Source organism: Accipiter gentilis, chromosome 11, assembly GCF_929443795.1.
Source record: "Accipiter gentilis chromosome 11, bAccGen1.1, whole genome shotgun sequence".
In the NCBI taxonomy this organism is placed as follows: Eukaryota; Metazoa; Chordata; class Aves; order Accipitriformes; family Accipitridae; genus Astur; species Astur gentilis.
The window spans coordinates 1,881,845-1,898,479 of NC_064890.1; the positions used below are offsets into that span (position 1 = coordinate 1,881,845).

The 16,635-nt window shown below is 45.2% G+C and overlaps 1 protein-coding gene across 2 annotated transcripts; it reads left to right on the top strand.

Annotated features, from left to right (window-relative positions):
- Nucleotides 1-2,873: 2,873 nt before the first annotated feature.
- LOC126044368 (carboxypeptidase A2-like) lies at nt 2,874-14,722 on the top strand. 2 transcript variants are annotated; one of them, XM_049813905.1, is made up of 12 exons: nt 2,874-2,958; nt 5,370-5,458; nt 7,895-7,976; nt 9,154-9,288; nt 10,081-10,179; nt 10,789-10,890; nt 11,060-11,161; nt 11,919-12,029; nt 12,381-12,471; nt 12,866-13,065; nt 14,103-14,187; nt 14,434-14,722. In XM_049813905.1, exons 2-12 carry the CDS (start codon nt 5,394-5,396, stop codon nt 14,619-14,621), a joined length of 1,260 nt encoding a protein of 419 aa, XP_049669862.1. In that variant the 5' UTR covers nt 2,874-2,958; nt 5,370-5,393; the 3' UTR covers nt 14,622-14,722. The 2 variants fall into 2 exon arrangements, with proteins under 2 accessions (XP_049669862.1, XP_049669863.1); XM_049813906.1 differs by lacking the exon at nt 2,874-2,958 and having other exon boundaries at nt 5,332-5,458.
- The last annotated feature ends 1,913 nt before the right edge of the window (nt 14,723-16,635 follow it).

The window sequence follows — 16,635 nt, forward strand, 5'->3', positions numbered from 1 at the left end:
GTGACGTTTTCATGTGATATGGCCTTTTGAGGCAAGAAGAGCAGAGTATGTCTACAGATGGGAAGAACTGGGAACCAGCAAGGTGAGAGGAGCTGGACCTGGCCCGGGGAAGTATATTGAGCTGAGGTGGCTGCAACAGCTTGTACAAGACAGGGACAGCAGCTCTGCAAAAGGAAGATTATCTGGGATGTTCTGCTTATCTGGGATATCCAGTCTATTTCTTAATTTTCCCCACTTTGCTTCCAATTTGGGTCAATGCAGAATATTCCAAGTTGCTCCACTGTAAAGGCTGGTGGAATGTGTTATTCTGTTATAAAGAGCTGGTTATAGGAAACATATGGTAATAAAAACACAGTTGGAGAAAGGGAGGAGGGAAACTTAAACAGGCTGAAAGTTCATTTGGTAGATCTACGCCAATGGGCGAATTCAGTTGGTTTGAAAGTCTCTTGACTTTGACTCATTTCCTAAGCAAGAGGATGAAAGCAAGAAAAGCATGAAATGGAGATAATATTGAAGGACTGTTAAAAACCTACTTTGGCCTTCTAGTCTCAAACAGCTATGCGAGGATGGGGTGAATCGCTTTTCATCAGTTACAGAGGAAGAGGAGTCTTGTTGTGGTGCAATTCCCAGCCTTGACACAGCTCAAGTGAGAGGAGATGAATCCCACCCCACATCCCCAAAACATGAGATGGTCAGCTGGGTAACGGGTTGCCGAGGGGCTGCTCCGAACACGGAAACACTCGTCCCTTGGAGAGGGGACAGCCCTATGTCCCAGGTCCAGCAACGAGGCTCCATGGGATACCTTTTTTCCTCTCTTGGGTGGTATTACTGGCAGAATGACCCCGTGCTTTCTGGCGCTCATCGGAAACCAGATGAAAGGGAATATGATGATGATGAGGAAGGCTTTGGGGGGATCACAGGGAAAATCCTCCTCTGCTCCTGTGCTGGCATTTTGATTATCTGTCTTGTCTGTTGTGCTCAAGTAAGATATTTAATTCTGTGTTTTTGCTGACACCTGCTGGCTCTTAGCAGAAGGTTATTGTGGGCTTACACAAAACTTTCCTGCCTAAAAGGCTTTCACAACCTCGGAAGTTGTTATTTATAATTATCTCATGGGATGATGTCACTGTTAGAACTGGTCTTTAATCTCCAGGTATAGGTAACTGATTGTATCTCTCCCAGTACCCTTCTTGTTATTACCAGTTGCAATTCATCAGTGTGCTTGCTGTCCTAAAATGCAAAGCTAAAACATGATCCGATGGAGCGTGTGGTGTGTTATAAACTGCTGTATGACTCAAACACATAAAATCTGGGGACAACCCTGGGAAGTTGAAGGTCTTCATTTCCTAATTTAAGGAAATTTGAGTTGGAAATAAGTAGCTCCACTGCAGTCAGTGTTGTTGCACTGGCATATAGCTGCAGATTTTCCAGAGAGATCAAAATGAGGGTTCTGCTTCTAAAATGGTGCCAGTCACATCTATAAATGGTGAGCCACATACTGAAATCCCTACTCATTCTTTATCCAGGGCATACCCAAGGTGCCTTGCGGATTAGGAACATGGAAATAATCCATTACTTACAGAAATAATAGTTCTCTCACCAGTAATCCAAAATTAATTGCTTTATAGCCAATTAACTTTGATCATCTAGGAGGTGAGTTGCAGACGGAGCCCTTTGCCATGTTGGTGTTACAGCTCTAGCTCGAGATGATGAGAAAAGAAATGTTTCTATCCAAAGGTGAAATGTGTGGGGGATTTCCGAGGAATATGGGCTTGTTGAGAGTCTCGATAGAAATGGAGAAGGCATAAGGGCTTCCCTCTTGGCTGCGTTTTCCTGGGGCAGGGGCTGGCACTGCTCCCTGTGCCGTAGCTGTGCGAGGACCAGTCAGCCTTGTGTCCCAGGGCCTCTCTCACTAGCTCACACATGCCTTATAGAATTAGCATTATATAAGGAATTAATGTTTATATGTTGTTCTAAGTAACATCATCTGTACAATGTTATTTCTCTGAAACAGATTCTCCAGAAAGTCCAAGGTAAAAGATTATATTCTGACAAAAGGGAGAGCAATTCAAAAGGTAAATATGGGGTTTGCAAGTTACATGTAGAGTTCAAAAAAGCATTACAGAGAATGCCCAGGACCCTGTGAGAGAGCAGGGGGCGACACAGAATGGAAGCGGAGAGGGCGGAGGGGACAAGTGGGCCAGCAGGAGCACAAGAAAAGCTCAGTCCAGCATGGGTCATTTCCCCTCTCTTCCCCCTTCCTACTGAATTGCCAAACACTTATTTTGAGAGGATGGCAGACGGGACTGTGGGCTCAAGCTCAGTCACGCTGTGTGGGTACAGCAAGGACAGAGGCTGCCTCTTCCTAACTGTGATAGGAGAGACTACTATGCTGTATCTTGGTTGCAAGAACGTTTTTTAGATAGGGGCAACAACAGAGGGTCCGGACTTTACAGAAAAGAACTGACTCCACCTAAATTTGATGACTTTTGAGGCCTTTCTAGTTGGTAGGGGCGTCATACTCCTTCTGGCCCTTTGTCAGTGACAGCACAGGCAAACTGTCTATGTATCGATATGGCAATTTTAAGCAACGAGACAAAATTTGGTTAGATGATGTTCATTTAACCTTTCACTTCTTAACATGTCACCACTGCATTAGTGATTCACTGCATGATACCACATCCTCTTAGGACTGTGTGGAGAGTAGGTCCCACCCTGCCCCCATTAAGTGTGCCAGGGCCCTGAGAGCGCTAATTGCCCTGAGTGGCCTCGTGGGGCTCCCACCCACACACCCTCCGCCCCTTGGTGTGGGAGCTGCATTTAAGCTGAGGCCATTTGTTTTGGTCCTTCTTTGAGTTGCAGTGGGTGCATAGTGGACTTGTAGCTCCTGATATCCTGACTGTGGACCTGCTGTGTGAGTGTGGACTTACCTGAGGATCTGGATTGTGGTTGTTCCTGGTCAGTGCCATCAGACCTGCTCTGCTCCTCTCGTTTGGGTCCCATGGGGCCATGCTGCTTGTGGTGAGCTCTCTATCCCTGCCTGCCTTGCTGCCACCTTTGGTTTCTGACTTGCTGTGGCAGTGTACCCCTGCTCTTGCTGCTCCCTAATTTGGGTGTTTTGGGCCCTGAGCGCTACAGAGGCTTTCAGCCTGTGCAGAACTTTGCCCATAGGACTTACCCTGTGGTTCAAGGCTGGTCTCCAAACCCTGCAGGACCTTATGGCTACGGCGGTAGGGCACAGTGCTGCAGGCTTCTGTCACTCCTTCGGTGGGGATTAGGAGTGGGTATAAAGGTTTGGACTTAAATGCAGCTCCTTCAATGCAAGGGGTGGAGGCCCCAGATGAGGCTAGCCAGGGCACTTGAAGCTTGTTGGTGTACTTCAACCCTTGGCATCATGTTTGGCGGGATCTCTTGGCAGCCTTTAAATCCATGCAGGATGTAGCATGAGTAATGAAGCAAGCTATAATTTTGCCCTAAATTAAGTCCCTCCTTCCTGTTTTCAAAGAGTGAATCCACAGGAGGTAGTGTGGACAGTCTGTTGGTTCTTTATGAAATGTTGAAGGCCATAGCTAGAGGTGGGATTTGACTTCTGCCAGAATTACTGTAGTGCTAGAAGCAGGAAATCCTCATGGTGGTTCCTGTCTCTTTGGATAAACTCGTGTTATCCGATTTATGTTGAGGGGAGTGGAGATCTGCTTGTTTCCCAAGGACTGGGTTAGGTTAAACCTCAAAGACCTGGGGACTTGCAGGAACATACCTTACCTCCCTGCAGAGCATCTGTTCTTCACAGTGTGCCCCCAAGACACAACAGTTGCAGGATGACTAATTCCTATATGTCAAAACAGGCAGAATCCCTGCCTGAGGCTCCCTTTGTTCCCAAAAACATGAGGCCTGGTCGTATAAAAGACTTGCTTGGAGTCTGCTGTGAACACATGACAAGAAGCCCCTGCCCTGGCTGCAGAGGGGTAGGGTGGGAGTGGAGATCGGGGGAGGCTCCTCAGGGAGATGCTGACAAATGTTGGGAGCGGTATGGGTGAGAGCTTTATTAAGAGCTTCCTCTGGGGATTGTCAGACACTTCCTTTCCTTGGTCTCCTGGGGTTGATTAGAGTAGCTGAACTGTCTCCTTTCTGTCCTGTGTTAGTTCCCAGGAACCCCATCCGCAGGTATTACAGCAGGGTCAGCACCTGGCTCTTCCTCAGTACCATTTTTAGTGGGACGAACAAAAAGTGTATCCAGCAGCCCTCCGGCTCTACCTGTTGTTCTGGGACAACCGCAGCTGGGTGTTCCCACAACCGAAGGCAAGAGAGATGGTTCCCAAAGCTCAGCCAGGAGACTGCCCGTCGCCGTTACTCCTTCAACGTAGATAACAACAACTCAAATATCGGGGCACCTTTACGGAAGGCGAACAAGATGGAGGCTATTCCCCGTGAAGCGAGATGTAGACAAAGTCGAGCACAAGAGCAAAAGGAGTCAGAGAGCTACTGGATCAGGGAACAGCCCTGCGGGCATTGTAAAGCTGAGAGGACCCAGCAGTGGCTGTTCCAGCACTTCTTCAAGCCTGTGTCACCTCCTCCCGAGAAGGATACTTCAATAGAAGAGGATGTCTAGCCAGCCTGTCCAAGGAGAAGGGTCTAGCTGTAGGGTTGAGCTCCTCTAAATCCCTGTGCACCCAAGGCTTTTTTCTGCTCCTACTTTACAACTTGCTTTCATGTGACGCTTGCTGCAACCTTAATTTGCTTGAAACACTGGCTGGCTGGATCTGTGTAAAACTATCCCAGCTGAAGATTGGTGGGATGCTAGTAATTTCAATAAAGAATATATTTAAACTATCTGGCTTATATCTGGAAGTGTGTAACTTGTGTATATATATACAAGAGTGAATCTATCGCCTTGTCTCAGTCTATCAGAGACAACTTGTTGCATAGCAGGCAGGACCCAGAGTTCATCCTTCAAAATAATCACTCCAATTGAGTATTTTTGCTGGAGTGAGATCTTTCTGCTGGCTGCCTCTTTGTAACAAGGAATGGGCTACTAGAAATCTATTGGAGCAAAACCCATGACCCAGAGCCTACGGGTAGAGCTCCTCACCCCCAGTGAGAGCTGGGGTGACCTTCAGTTTTCCTCTATCTAGAAAAATGTGTAAAAGGACACCGAGGAGCTTTGTGGGTAAAGCTTTGCAAACAGCTCCTCCCTTAGAGGTTTGAATGTGTCAGTGGAAAATATTTTTTTGAGGTGAAATCAGCCTCCTATCTGTTGGTTGCCTTGAAAGCTCTGTTAAGTGTGAGAACTTAATCACATGGAATACAGTTACGTTTTATCTGAAAAAGGGGGTTTCTTAACAAATCCTGTGTAAATTCACTTTCGCTAGGCTGGGTTGAACTTCACTTCAAACATGAAGCTCATTTTGATCTTCAGTGCTCTCTTCGGGGCTTCCTTGTGCCTGGAGTCTTTTGTTGGGTGAGTTACGCTTTTGTGGAAGGCCTTCCATTTAAGGCTGTGTTATCCAGTTGTTGTTTTTCATTGCCTTAAGTTTACAAAGTCTGCTTGGGGCACATTCTTTGATTTTTATGAGTGACTTCTTTTGTTGCTTTGGTACTCCAATGTTCGAAGGAACCCTTCTCTACTTTCATTTGGGTTTTCTAAGGAGAAGGGTCTAGCTGCAGTGTGGAGCTCCTAAATTCCTGTTCACCCAAGGCTTTGTTTTGGCTTTTACTGTACCTAGGGAGCAGTCTGAAGCCTTGATCTGACGCTGAACCTTGCTGCAGAGCTCGAGCGTTCAGCTTGACAGATCTGGTCTGGCACAAAGCAGAGCTGAAAGACCAGAACCTGGCCCCAGGTCGGAAAGGTCACTAGCTTCTCTTTGTTTTTGAAGATTCTCATTTCACTTTAAATGCTTAATTGTCTTCAGAGCCTTTCTAAGCAATTAAAATCCTTATTTCCAACTATTATATTCTAAAGGTTTATCTGTATGTTGCATTGCAAAGTTATTTCCTGGTATATTTCCTCACAGTCTTACTGTGTAAGAACTTAATAGAAGAGGATAAAAAAACCTAACAGATACTTCCTGAGATGTCGTAAGTGAGCACTAGATTCCAGTGAGTAAATCTGTATATGAAGATGTAAGGATTAAGAAATAATATACATAGTTTGCTAAAACCCCAGGATTTGTAAAGCCACGAGAAGCTATTTTGGTCATTTAATCTAGGCTCTGGCATAATGTAGACTGGATTCTCGTGAATTCATTCCTCAGTCAAGTCCAGTAGCTGTGGTTAATGAGCCTCATATCTTCACAGAAGTATCCAATCCAGAAATAAAGCTTATGGTGATGGAGAATCCAATAATAAGTTATTAATGTGGTGAAGTGCCTTCAGCGTTGATTTAACTTGGTTCAACAAAAGAATTTTATACTTCAGCTGGCCAGACTGAGGAACCTGGTGTTAATGAGTATCTCTTCTCAGCGGCGGAGGCCACACTAGTAAATAAACACACGCATAACTGAGGTTATATGCTAAGTCCCTTGTTAATCCTGTCTTAAGATGTTTTTTACAATTCTGCAGTTATTCGTGTTGGTTTGCTCCGAGTTGTCTCCATTTTTTGGTACCGCTTGCGGTGGGTGCCAGCAGAGCAGCCAGGTCAGGTCAGGATATGGGACTCCGTGGACTTTTGTTCTCTCTCCAGCAGTGGCCAAATGCATGTGCCTAGGGAAGAGAATGAAAACAAACACACACTTTAACCACCAAACGCCATTTGCAAATGTAGCAGTAAAGCTCGGCTCACTTGCAGTAAATCCCAAGCCCTACAGCTAAGGAGCACGTCGGTGCTTTTGGCTATGGCATTGATCCCAGGCTGTACTTCCAGTTGTTAATTCGTTATGGCTTCCAGGTTTCCTTCAGAATCCCCCCTGGTTCTCCAGAATAGGATCTTCTGTCCCCCAACTGTTGCATATACCTGTTGTTCCTAGATCCTTTTGTCATTTCATAAAAGCATTGGGTGGAAGGGACCTCCAAAAGATTTTAGCCTACGCTCCTGCTCAGAGCAGGGCATGGAGCTGTTTCCCCTTGTTGTCATCTGCCCCTGCCAAGAAGAGTTGGTCATTTTTTTAACAAACTCCCTTTCAAGTTGTCATAGGCTGCAATTAGATCAGCCTGAACAAGCCTGAGCTCATCAGCCTCTCCTCGTGGTACTGCTTGCTTCTACCTGTTTTACCAAGCAGCCTAGAACATTGTGTATTTGAATGGGTTATATGTTTTTAGTGATCTAAAAACCACTTGGAGACTGTACGTTGTGATCACTGTATGTTGTACAATGTATAGTCTAAGTTAATAGCTGAGGTTACCTCTGTAACCAGTGGAGTGAGGTACTTCCAGAAGGTGATTCATTCCACCTGGAACGGTGTAAGCTACCCTCTGATGTTATCGGCTTCTGACAGCACAGGGAAGTTTGTCAACAGTATTTGGCTAAAGTGAAGAAAGGTGAAATGAATGCCATATTTAGTGTTTGGTTTGCTTTGTTGTATAGTGCTCCCCAAACATTTGATCATTGGCCAGCTTGACCAGAGTTATTTTTTTCTGCAAGTTGTTGACAAAAAATAACTAATAGATGCAAGACTGATCCTTGTAAGCAATTAAAAACTCATCCAGTTGATGTCTTGTTTATGATGAAATCTTAAAAATTGCCATTTAACTAGTTACTAATCTTGTGCACATGTAGCACACTGGCCCTGCAGGTTGTTGGTTGAATTCTTGTGTGACGCTAAGTCAACTGCATTAAAGAAGTCCGTATTGGCTGGTAGCATGCAAGTAACTACCCACTAAATTTGTGATCTCAATAACAAGCTAGTTCAACCAGACCCATTTCTGAGACTGTTTCTGAACATTTATTGATTTTTTGCAGGCAACAGGTTCTCCGAATCAAGACAAGGAATGAGGAGGAGGTTAAGAAGTTACAACTTTTGGACTCACTGGAACACCTTGAGGTCTGTTATTACCAGAGAAGTCTTATTTTTTAACGTTTCAGACTGGGGTAGGACTTATCAGGGTAGGACTTTGCATCGCATTTGAAAGGTTCGTACTATACGGTGGCAGCTGCCATAAATACATTTACTGTCTCAATACTTGGTGTTTGATCTGATAGTTCTAGTACCAGCCTAGTATTCCGGAGTGCCTGCATTCATATTTTCTTCTTACTGGGTTTACAGTCATATTTGAACTGATCTGCTCTTAAACTTAGCATCAAAAAGCTTGTCTTTAAAGTGGGAATGCTAATGTTTTTGTACTTGTCTCCCAGCATTGTGGGAGGAATTTATTAGTTAGTCTATGCTGTACTGAAACAGGAAAACACACTATAAAATTCTAGATTATTACTGTTCTTATTGCCATCGGTGAGAATTTTTATTATCACTTTGAACAGTATAGAAATGAAAATTTAGAAAAGCCCTACCAAAGGAGAAATTAAAGGAGAAATAAACACAGAACAATGGGGTTTATATTACCTAATACTGTAATACAGAGATTTTCTTGAAACTATTTGTGGTAAAAGGGAGAATAGTAAAATAATCATAGAATCACAGAATGGTTTGGGTTGGAAGGAACCTTAAAGACCATCTAGTTCCAACCCTCCTGCCATGGGCAGGGACACCTTCCACTAGACCAGGTTGCTCCAAGCCCCATCCAGCCTGGCCTTGAACACTGCCGGGGATGGGGCAGCCACAACTTCTCTGGACAACCTGTTCGCTCAGTGCCTCACCACTCTCACAGTGAAGAACTTCTTCCTTATATCTAGTCTAAATCTGCCTTCTTTCAGTTTAAAGCTGTTACCCCTTGTCCTTTCACTACATGCCCTTGTAAAAAGGGCATAATCATCATAGAAGACTAAAATTTCCTCTTGCTTGTATGACTGAAGCTCTGAAGTCAGTGAAAATTCTGACTTTAGTCTTTTGCAGACCTTTGTTATTTTTATTGTGAGTTTGTCACATTAACTGTTACAAGGTTGTGGTGAGGCCAAGCTAAAGAATGGAGCGTGCTGTAAGCATGATGGGCCACAATACTGCAGGTGTCATTCAATTTGGGAGAAATCAGCATCTCTAAGGCTTTAGAAGAGCTGTTTGCAGAACGCTTTCCCCAAACCAAATCCTTTTTTCTGTCTCTTTTCAGCTTGATTTCTGGATAAATCCGTCCACCCCTGCCCTTCCTGTGGACGTGCGAATCCCCGCTAACAGCGTCCAAGCAGTCAAAGCCTTTCTGGAGTCCCATGGGATTGAGTACTCCATCCTGATCGAAGACCTGCAGGTAGGCAATGCCACCTGGCACTTATTTAGCTTTTATATCCTTTGGAAACAAATAGGGATTCACAATCTGGCCTCATTCATTAACATGAACTCTTCTATACTCTGCTTTCCATGAGGTCCTCCCCTTATTTTTTGTAATCTGTGGGTTAACTTCTCAAACCTGATCTGTGGATCACTGCTGCACTGGGAAGCTGTGAAGATCACTCTGCAGATGCTATCTGAAACCATGCTGAATAGTGACATGAATAAACTCATAGGCTCCATGGGGTTCTTCTGATAACCCCTGAGGAATTTTGTGTGGTCTTTTGGCCTCAGACGTTTGGAAATCACAACACTAAAGTTACTCATAAATCAGTAAACTCTGTTAAAAGTTGTTCAGGATCATGGTCTGAAAGAACTGCACACCACCATGTGAGAGTGAAGTCACCCACCTGGGCACTAATCCAGCATTTCTTCATGAGCAGTAATCCCAAAATGGCATCTAAAATAGCATTAACTCAGCAAAAATACTGCTTCCCCCCCCCCCCCCCCCCCCCAAGCTTTCCAGTGCTATTCTTCTTCATCTTAAGATGTGTTTAAAACTTAATGCTGACCATTTGAACACTGGTATTCTTGCCCATTTTGCTACAGATACATTCAGCAGAAACATGTCTTTGCTCCATAGCTGCAGGAAGTTTGGGCCTGGGGCTGGAGTCAGTATGCAGCACCACCATTTCATTATTCGAGATAAACATTTGGTCAGAAGTCTTCAAATTAAGCAGGCTTTTCTCAACATTTGAATGTCTTCTTTTAGGTTGTTCTAGATAAAGAAAAGCAAGATATGGCCTGCAGTCAGCAAAGGGATCGCAGCAGCAACAGCTTCAACTATGGAACTTACAACACTTTAGATTCTGTGAGTACCTCAGCTTTGGGGAAAGAGGATTCTTTATTATGCCCTTTTTTCGTGCTGTCTTCAATTAAACATCCTATATTAGGATCTAAAATGTCGTTCTATCTTCTTTTGGCATGTGGGTTTGTTTTTAAATATATTAATTTTGTGGTCAGAGCAATGAGCCAGCGCTTTCCCTGACAGAATGTTGTAACAGGCAAGTGTTGACGATACTTTTTCATACACTCTTCTGCAGAGTTCTGTCAAAACACTTCCTTCTGACCCTCAAAAGCGATTGAGAAATAAATGAATCTTGAAATAGGGAAATATAGGAAACCAGTAGCTATCCAGCAGAGCAGAGGGTAAGGTATTTTTATTACCAGAAGCTCTTAAAGAGGGTTTTGAACCTATTCCTGAAATAAGTAGATCTTGATGATATAGCAGTGCTTCCTTCTACTTTGTAATGTTAGGAACAGCACTGACTACACTGACATAAGGTGAGAAGGGTCTTTGAAGAGGTCATAGTAATGAAGGCAAAAGGAGAGAAAAGTAGATTTCACCAGGTCCTATAACTGTTCTGGGCAGTACTATACTTAAATGTAATGTAAATGTCATCATGACTTTTCATTTCAGATTTATGCCGAACTGGATCATCTTGCATCTGAGTTTAGCAACATTGTCAGTAAGCTGAAGATTGGGGAATCCTATGAAAAGCGGCCTTTGTATGTGCTCAAGGTATGACACATATCACAGAATGTGTGCATACATATGTGTATACATACACTAACATACGTATGAATTATAGATACAGCACAATTCAGTCCAAAGCATCCCAGTCTGTATGGGATGTTCTTGACTAAAAGGTGTCAGTGAGAGTTTTAAAACTTTCTGTCTTGTTTGGCAGTTCAGCACTGGAGGAAGGAACCGTCCTGCAATCTGGATTGATGCTGGTATCCATTCCCGAGAGTGGGTCACCCAAGCAAGTGCAGTATGGATAGCTAAAAAGGTCATTTCAGCAGTGATTGATTTTTTTTTTTTTTCTTTTATCTTGGGAATGCCTCTGACTATTTAAAAGTATATCACACCTGCATGTGTTTAGCCAGCTCTGCTAACTCTCCTTCACCCCTCTTAAAACACAGCTGACTCCAGAGAGAAGATGGCAGCTGCCTAGACAAAGAATTGAAAAATGCTATATATTGTTAGAGCAGCTGGGAGAAGTTTCGGCAGACAAATGTAGTAGCTCAGGTGAAACCGTTGAGGACTGCAGGGCTAATAGTTATAGAAATAACTGAGGACTTTTTGAAGATTAGTTTGCTGCTTTGGTGTGCCGACACAGAGAAACACAGTGTCATTGGTTACCTTCCGCAAAGTGCCAAATCTTCCAGCTCTATATAAATGAGAATTTAAATTCCGCTGAAAATGACTAAGCCACCAGAGAAGTGCAGCACAGCTGCATATTCCCATCCTGGCTAATCCATCTCAATCTTAGTGCCAGCCTTGGCCCATTCTCTGGGACAGGCAGGAGAAAATTTTGTTGCCCTCTTCCATTAACTTCCTGTCTTCAGAATAAAATAGTAAAACAGATTCATTGCTCTCTCCAAGCTCCAAGTCTAACGAGGAACAGTTATAGCCAGCAGATAATTAATTTTTCTTGTTTGCCTGCTCTGAAAGCCAGACTTGCCTCTGTACCTAGCTGTTAGAGTGTAAGTGTGCGGGAAAGAAATATATTGGTAATCACGGTGTACGATATTGTCTCTGCTTAGATTGCCTCTGACTATGGGAAGGATCCATCCATCACCTCTCTGCTGAACAAAATGGACGTTTTCCTGCTGACAGTCTCAAACCCCGATGGCTATGTATTCACTCACACCACAGTGAGTAAGCACGCTGTGTGTCTAAGCTGATTTAGAAAGCTGTCATGCTCTTCCAGGCAAACAGTAAATGTGAGGGAAGTAGGCTCTGAAAGTCCATTTGTTAATGCTCTAAGAAGGAGCCACAAAAGAGTTGGGCAGCCAAAGATACTAATTACTTGTCTAACCCATCTTTATCCACCAGCCCTTCGATTTTTGTCCACTGGCCCATCTTGGCAGTCAGCCCATCAGAAATAATCTTAGGCTTGTGCCTAGGATCGCTTCCTGATGAATGGCAACTATTTCTGGGTAGCAGTTTTAATGCAAGGACCAAGATTTACTCCTTTTTGAAGCCATAGTGTTTCTTTGTTTTAGAATCGTATGTGGCGGAAGACCCGCTCCAAGAATCAAGGCAGTCCGTGTGTTGGAGTTGATCCCAACAGGAACTGGGATGCAGGTTTTGGAGGTAGGAATGAAATTTCTGGATTCTGGCTGTCACTGCGAAGAAAGTTCCCTCTCGTGTTCCTGGATCCTGTTACACAGGACCAGCAATCACCTTAATATAAAGGATTCAGAAAGAAAATGGTCCGATAGGATGGTAGCTGTCTTTTGTAAGGTAATTTCATCTTGATTAATTGCCAGTGAGCACAAGATGAAGGCAGTCATCTGTATCTTCTAGAAGTACGTCCCTCGAGTATTCATGTTCTGTTCCTGCTCTCTGAGCATTTATCAGCATTTAAAGCCTTGCCTTTGCCTGAAGACCTGTTCTTAGGAAAGCCTGGCTTTGTGTTGGTCTGCTTTGACCTTTTGTGAATGCCAGTTCTTACAGGTTTGCCTTTGTTCCCTCTTTGCACCAACAGGTCCTGGAGCCAGCAGTAATCCCTGTTCTGACTCTTACCGTGGGCCCAGGGCCAACTCAGAGGTGGAAGTTAAATCTGTTGTCAACTTTATTAAGAATCATGGAAACATCCGGGCCTTCCTCACCCTCCACAGTTACTCTCAGCTTCTGATGTATCCCTATGGCTATAAATGCACTAAACCGGCAGACTATGCTGAGCTGGTGAGACATAATGACTTGGCTTTGGCTTCCTCTGTTCTGCCCAGCTGGCTTTCTATACTCAAGTGTTACAGTGAGATATCAGGATAAAAACAAAAGGCTGAACTCGGCCATCCGTAACAGTGACCATCCGTGAACAAAAACCCAGTGCAATGCAATGCCTCTAAAAGAGAAATCTTGGTCACATGCAAACACGTGCCATCCCCACCCATTGTCAGCCCTCTTTGCTTATCCATGTTTCCTTCTTTCCACTTTAATGACAGCATCACAGCTGTAATAGTATCTTTGAGGCGATATGGATCTCACAATGATAATTCAAATGGAAAAGACCTCTGGAGGTCTCTAGTCTAACCCTCTGCTGCACGCAGGCAGGTTTTGGAGTCAGAGCCAGTTTCAAGGTTGAATTGGGTTGCTTAGGGCCTTGCCCGGCTGAGTTTTGATTAATTGTTTTTATTTGTCTTGATATTTCTGAAGACAAATTCCACAGCTTCTTCAAGCCCATCCCAAAGTTTCCCCACTGTCATGGGGATTTTCTTTTTCTCTAACACCTAAATGCAATTTTCCCTTGTGGCACTTTGTTTGCCACTCATCCTTTTTTCCCTACACCTCCAAGGAGAGCCTGGCTCTGTTTGCTCTACAACCACCCGTTCTGTAGTTGAAGTGAACACAAAGCTGACCACTGAGTATTGGAGGATCTCTGACTGCCTTGGGATTTTCTGGTATCTCTTGAACCTTCTCTTGACAAGACAGTTGGTGAGGTGAAACACTGGGCGATCAGATATAGAACCTGCTACGATTTAATTCACCTACAATGTCACTTCCCAAAAATACTGTGGATGGAAACTGAGTGCTGTCACTAGTATGGGTGATTAAGAAATGGATTGATTTGGTACTAGTTTATTGGGGGCTGTGAAAGATTGCAGATTTTGTGAAAGATTGTGGAGATTGCCCTGAGTGTGCTTCAGGTTGGTGAAATTTTAACAATTAGTCTCATTGAGTGTGGCTAGTTCCTGACTCGTCCTTCATCTTCTCCTCTTCAGGATGCCTTGGGAAGAGCTGCCGCAAATTCTATCCGGTCCCTGTATGGCACCACCTTTACAGTGGGGAGCATTTGCACCACTATCTGTGAGTATTTTGCTAGTCTGAGCTTTTATGGGCTGTCCCAGGACAACAGTCTCTGTCCCCCCCGCTCAAGGTTTCTCCCTCTTGGAAGCAGTGATGCTTCTGTAGAGTGACATGGCCAGTCAAATATCAGAGCGGAGTGTTCGCATAAAAACCTAATAGTTGTCCCGCAAAAATATAAAAAGTAGGACAGCAGACTCAAATCAATCGTCTGTTCACCCCTCTGGCTCTTCTCCCTTTCTCTTTCAGACCAAGCCAGTGGAGGCAGCATTGACTGGAGCTACGATTATGGCATCAAATACTCTTTCGCTTTTGAGCTGCGAGACACGGGTCGCTACGGTTTCCTCCTGCCAGTCAACCAAATTATCCCAACAGCAGAGGAGACCTGGCTGGGTCTGAAAACAATCATGGAGCATGTGCGAGATAATTCATACTAAAAGCTGGGGTGGCAATCGGCTGTTTGTAGCTGCAAGCTCGTAAATCCTCTTCCCTTGGTGTGCTTGGGTCAGCTGTAATGATATGGCACCTGGCTGAATAAAACCCCTGTGTGCATTCCTCGTACAGCAATACATGTTGGCATATAAAAAGCATTTAATGCTTGTCTTGTTCACTGCGTCTCTGTGTGCATGGTAGACTCCTTGGATTTTAGGACACAGTTGCGGTCCACTTCAGTGAAACACAGTAGGAACAGTGGCACGAGGAGGATGGAAGACGTGACCGCTCGTGTGGCTATGGAGGTATCAGAGTGACCTCCTGTGTGTGAGATAAAAAGCACAGGCCTTTTCCCACCCAGCTAAAAAAGAAGTCAGCTGAGGGACTTGCGTCACTGCGGAGGCTGAGGGGAGATTAAATCTAAGAGCAGAAAGGTGTGCTGGGAAAGGAGATGCTCACCCTAGCTCATGACTACTGCAAACTGTCCTGCCTTACACCCTCTGCAGCTCCGTCTCTATTAGTAAATGCAAAACATATTTGCTCTGAACAACGCTAAGCCCTTAGCAGTGTGTTGTACTCCTGCCTATGCAGGAACCCCCTCCTCACAACCAGTCCTGTCACCAGTGTGGAAACTGGCTCCTGGGGGCGTGAGGGTGCCAGTTTTCTAAAGTATTTCTGAAATTTGTGGACGGAAAGTGGTGCAGCAGCTCTTCAGAGCTGCTGAAGGGCTTGAGTGATGAAACTACATCATCTGGAAAGTTAATTGGTTCACTACTGCAGCATAGCTACAGCTGGGGGCATTACACCAGCCTGCCTTATGCTCTGCTCCGGTGGTGTCTGGTGGCTGTTTAGCAAGGACAGGGAAGAATTTCTTTTTTGTGCATAACAGCTCTGTATCGCTGCTCTTGTCAACCTGGGGGCTCTGACAGAGCTCGCTTCTGGGGGCAGAACAGGCTGGTGCAGAGGGCCTGATGTAAAGCAGCGTAATCTAGGTTGTGAGACTGATTAAGGGAATTTAATTTCCTTTAACGAGCCTCAGGATGCTGCCGGGCCACCAACTGCTGGTGGTGGTGGGGCGTCTCCTGACTCAATATCCCATATATTTGTCCTGCCCCTTTTCTCGCTCCCAGATTTGCCCCACAGTTGGAGGATCGAGGTGGGAGGATGCCTGCTCTCACCCAGCACGGCCAGTCCGTGGTCCCTCAAGAGCCTGCCTCCCCTGTTCTGTTGTTCAGCCTGCTAATTTCTTGGGGATTGAGAGCAAACACCTCAGGGCCGTGCATGGGAGCCACCGAAGGATCAGAGATTAGCAATCCCTGCTGCTGTTGCGGTGATTATCGAGTCTAACAGGTTTATCTCGATGTCCCGTGACCCCCCCTCAGCAGCTGGTGAGTTACTCACTCCTGTGTGAGCTCAGCGGCAGAGCAAACACACCTGATGCGGCAGGTAAAATGTTAGTTCAGACCCAAAGGACGCAAGGCTGTTGGCAGGGAACGGAACGTGAAGGTGCAGCTGAGGTGTTGGGAAGCACCATATGGGTTTGTGTTTGGGTTAAGTGTAGCCGTTTTGGAAAGCAAACCAGAGCGCGGGGCAGCCAGTGCTCCCCGCACGCGTCCCCATCCCCTTGGCTCGCAGCCCTGTCTGGTGGCCACCTGCTTCCCAAACTGACCCAGCCTTTCAAAGTCCCGTCCTCCAACTGGTGATAAACCCACCCCTGATAAAACCCCACTGACGGGGAGGGCCCAGGGCACATGGTTAGCTCTTGGACCTGGCCAACCTGTTGCCACCAGTGCGTGGACTTTGTGGCAGGTGGTGGACAGGAGCTGCAGAGCCCAGGGAGCCTTGGCCGGAGTTGTAGACCTGTGACCTTGTCCTGGCTTTGAACCTCATTCCAATCATCCAGGTCTTGAGGCCGCCTGGCCCCACTCCTTCTAAGTGTCTGGCTTGATGGCAACTGCATCCAGTTTTCAGACCCCTGGAACCAAAAAGACCTGGAGCAAGAACCGATGGAGGCCACCA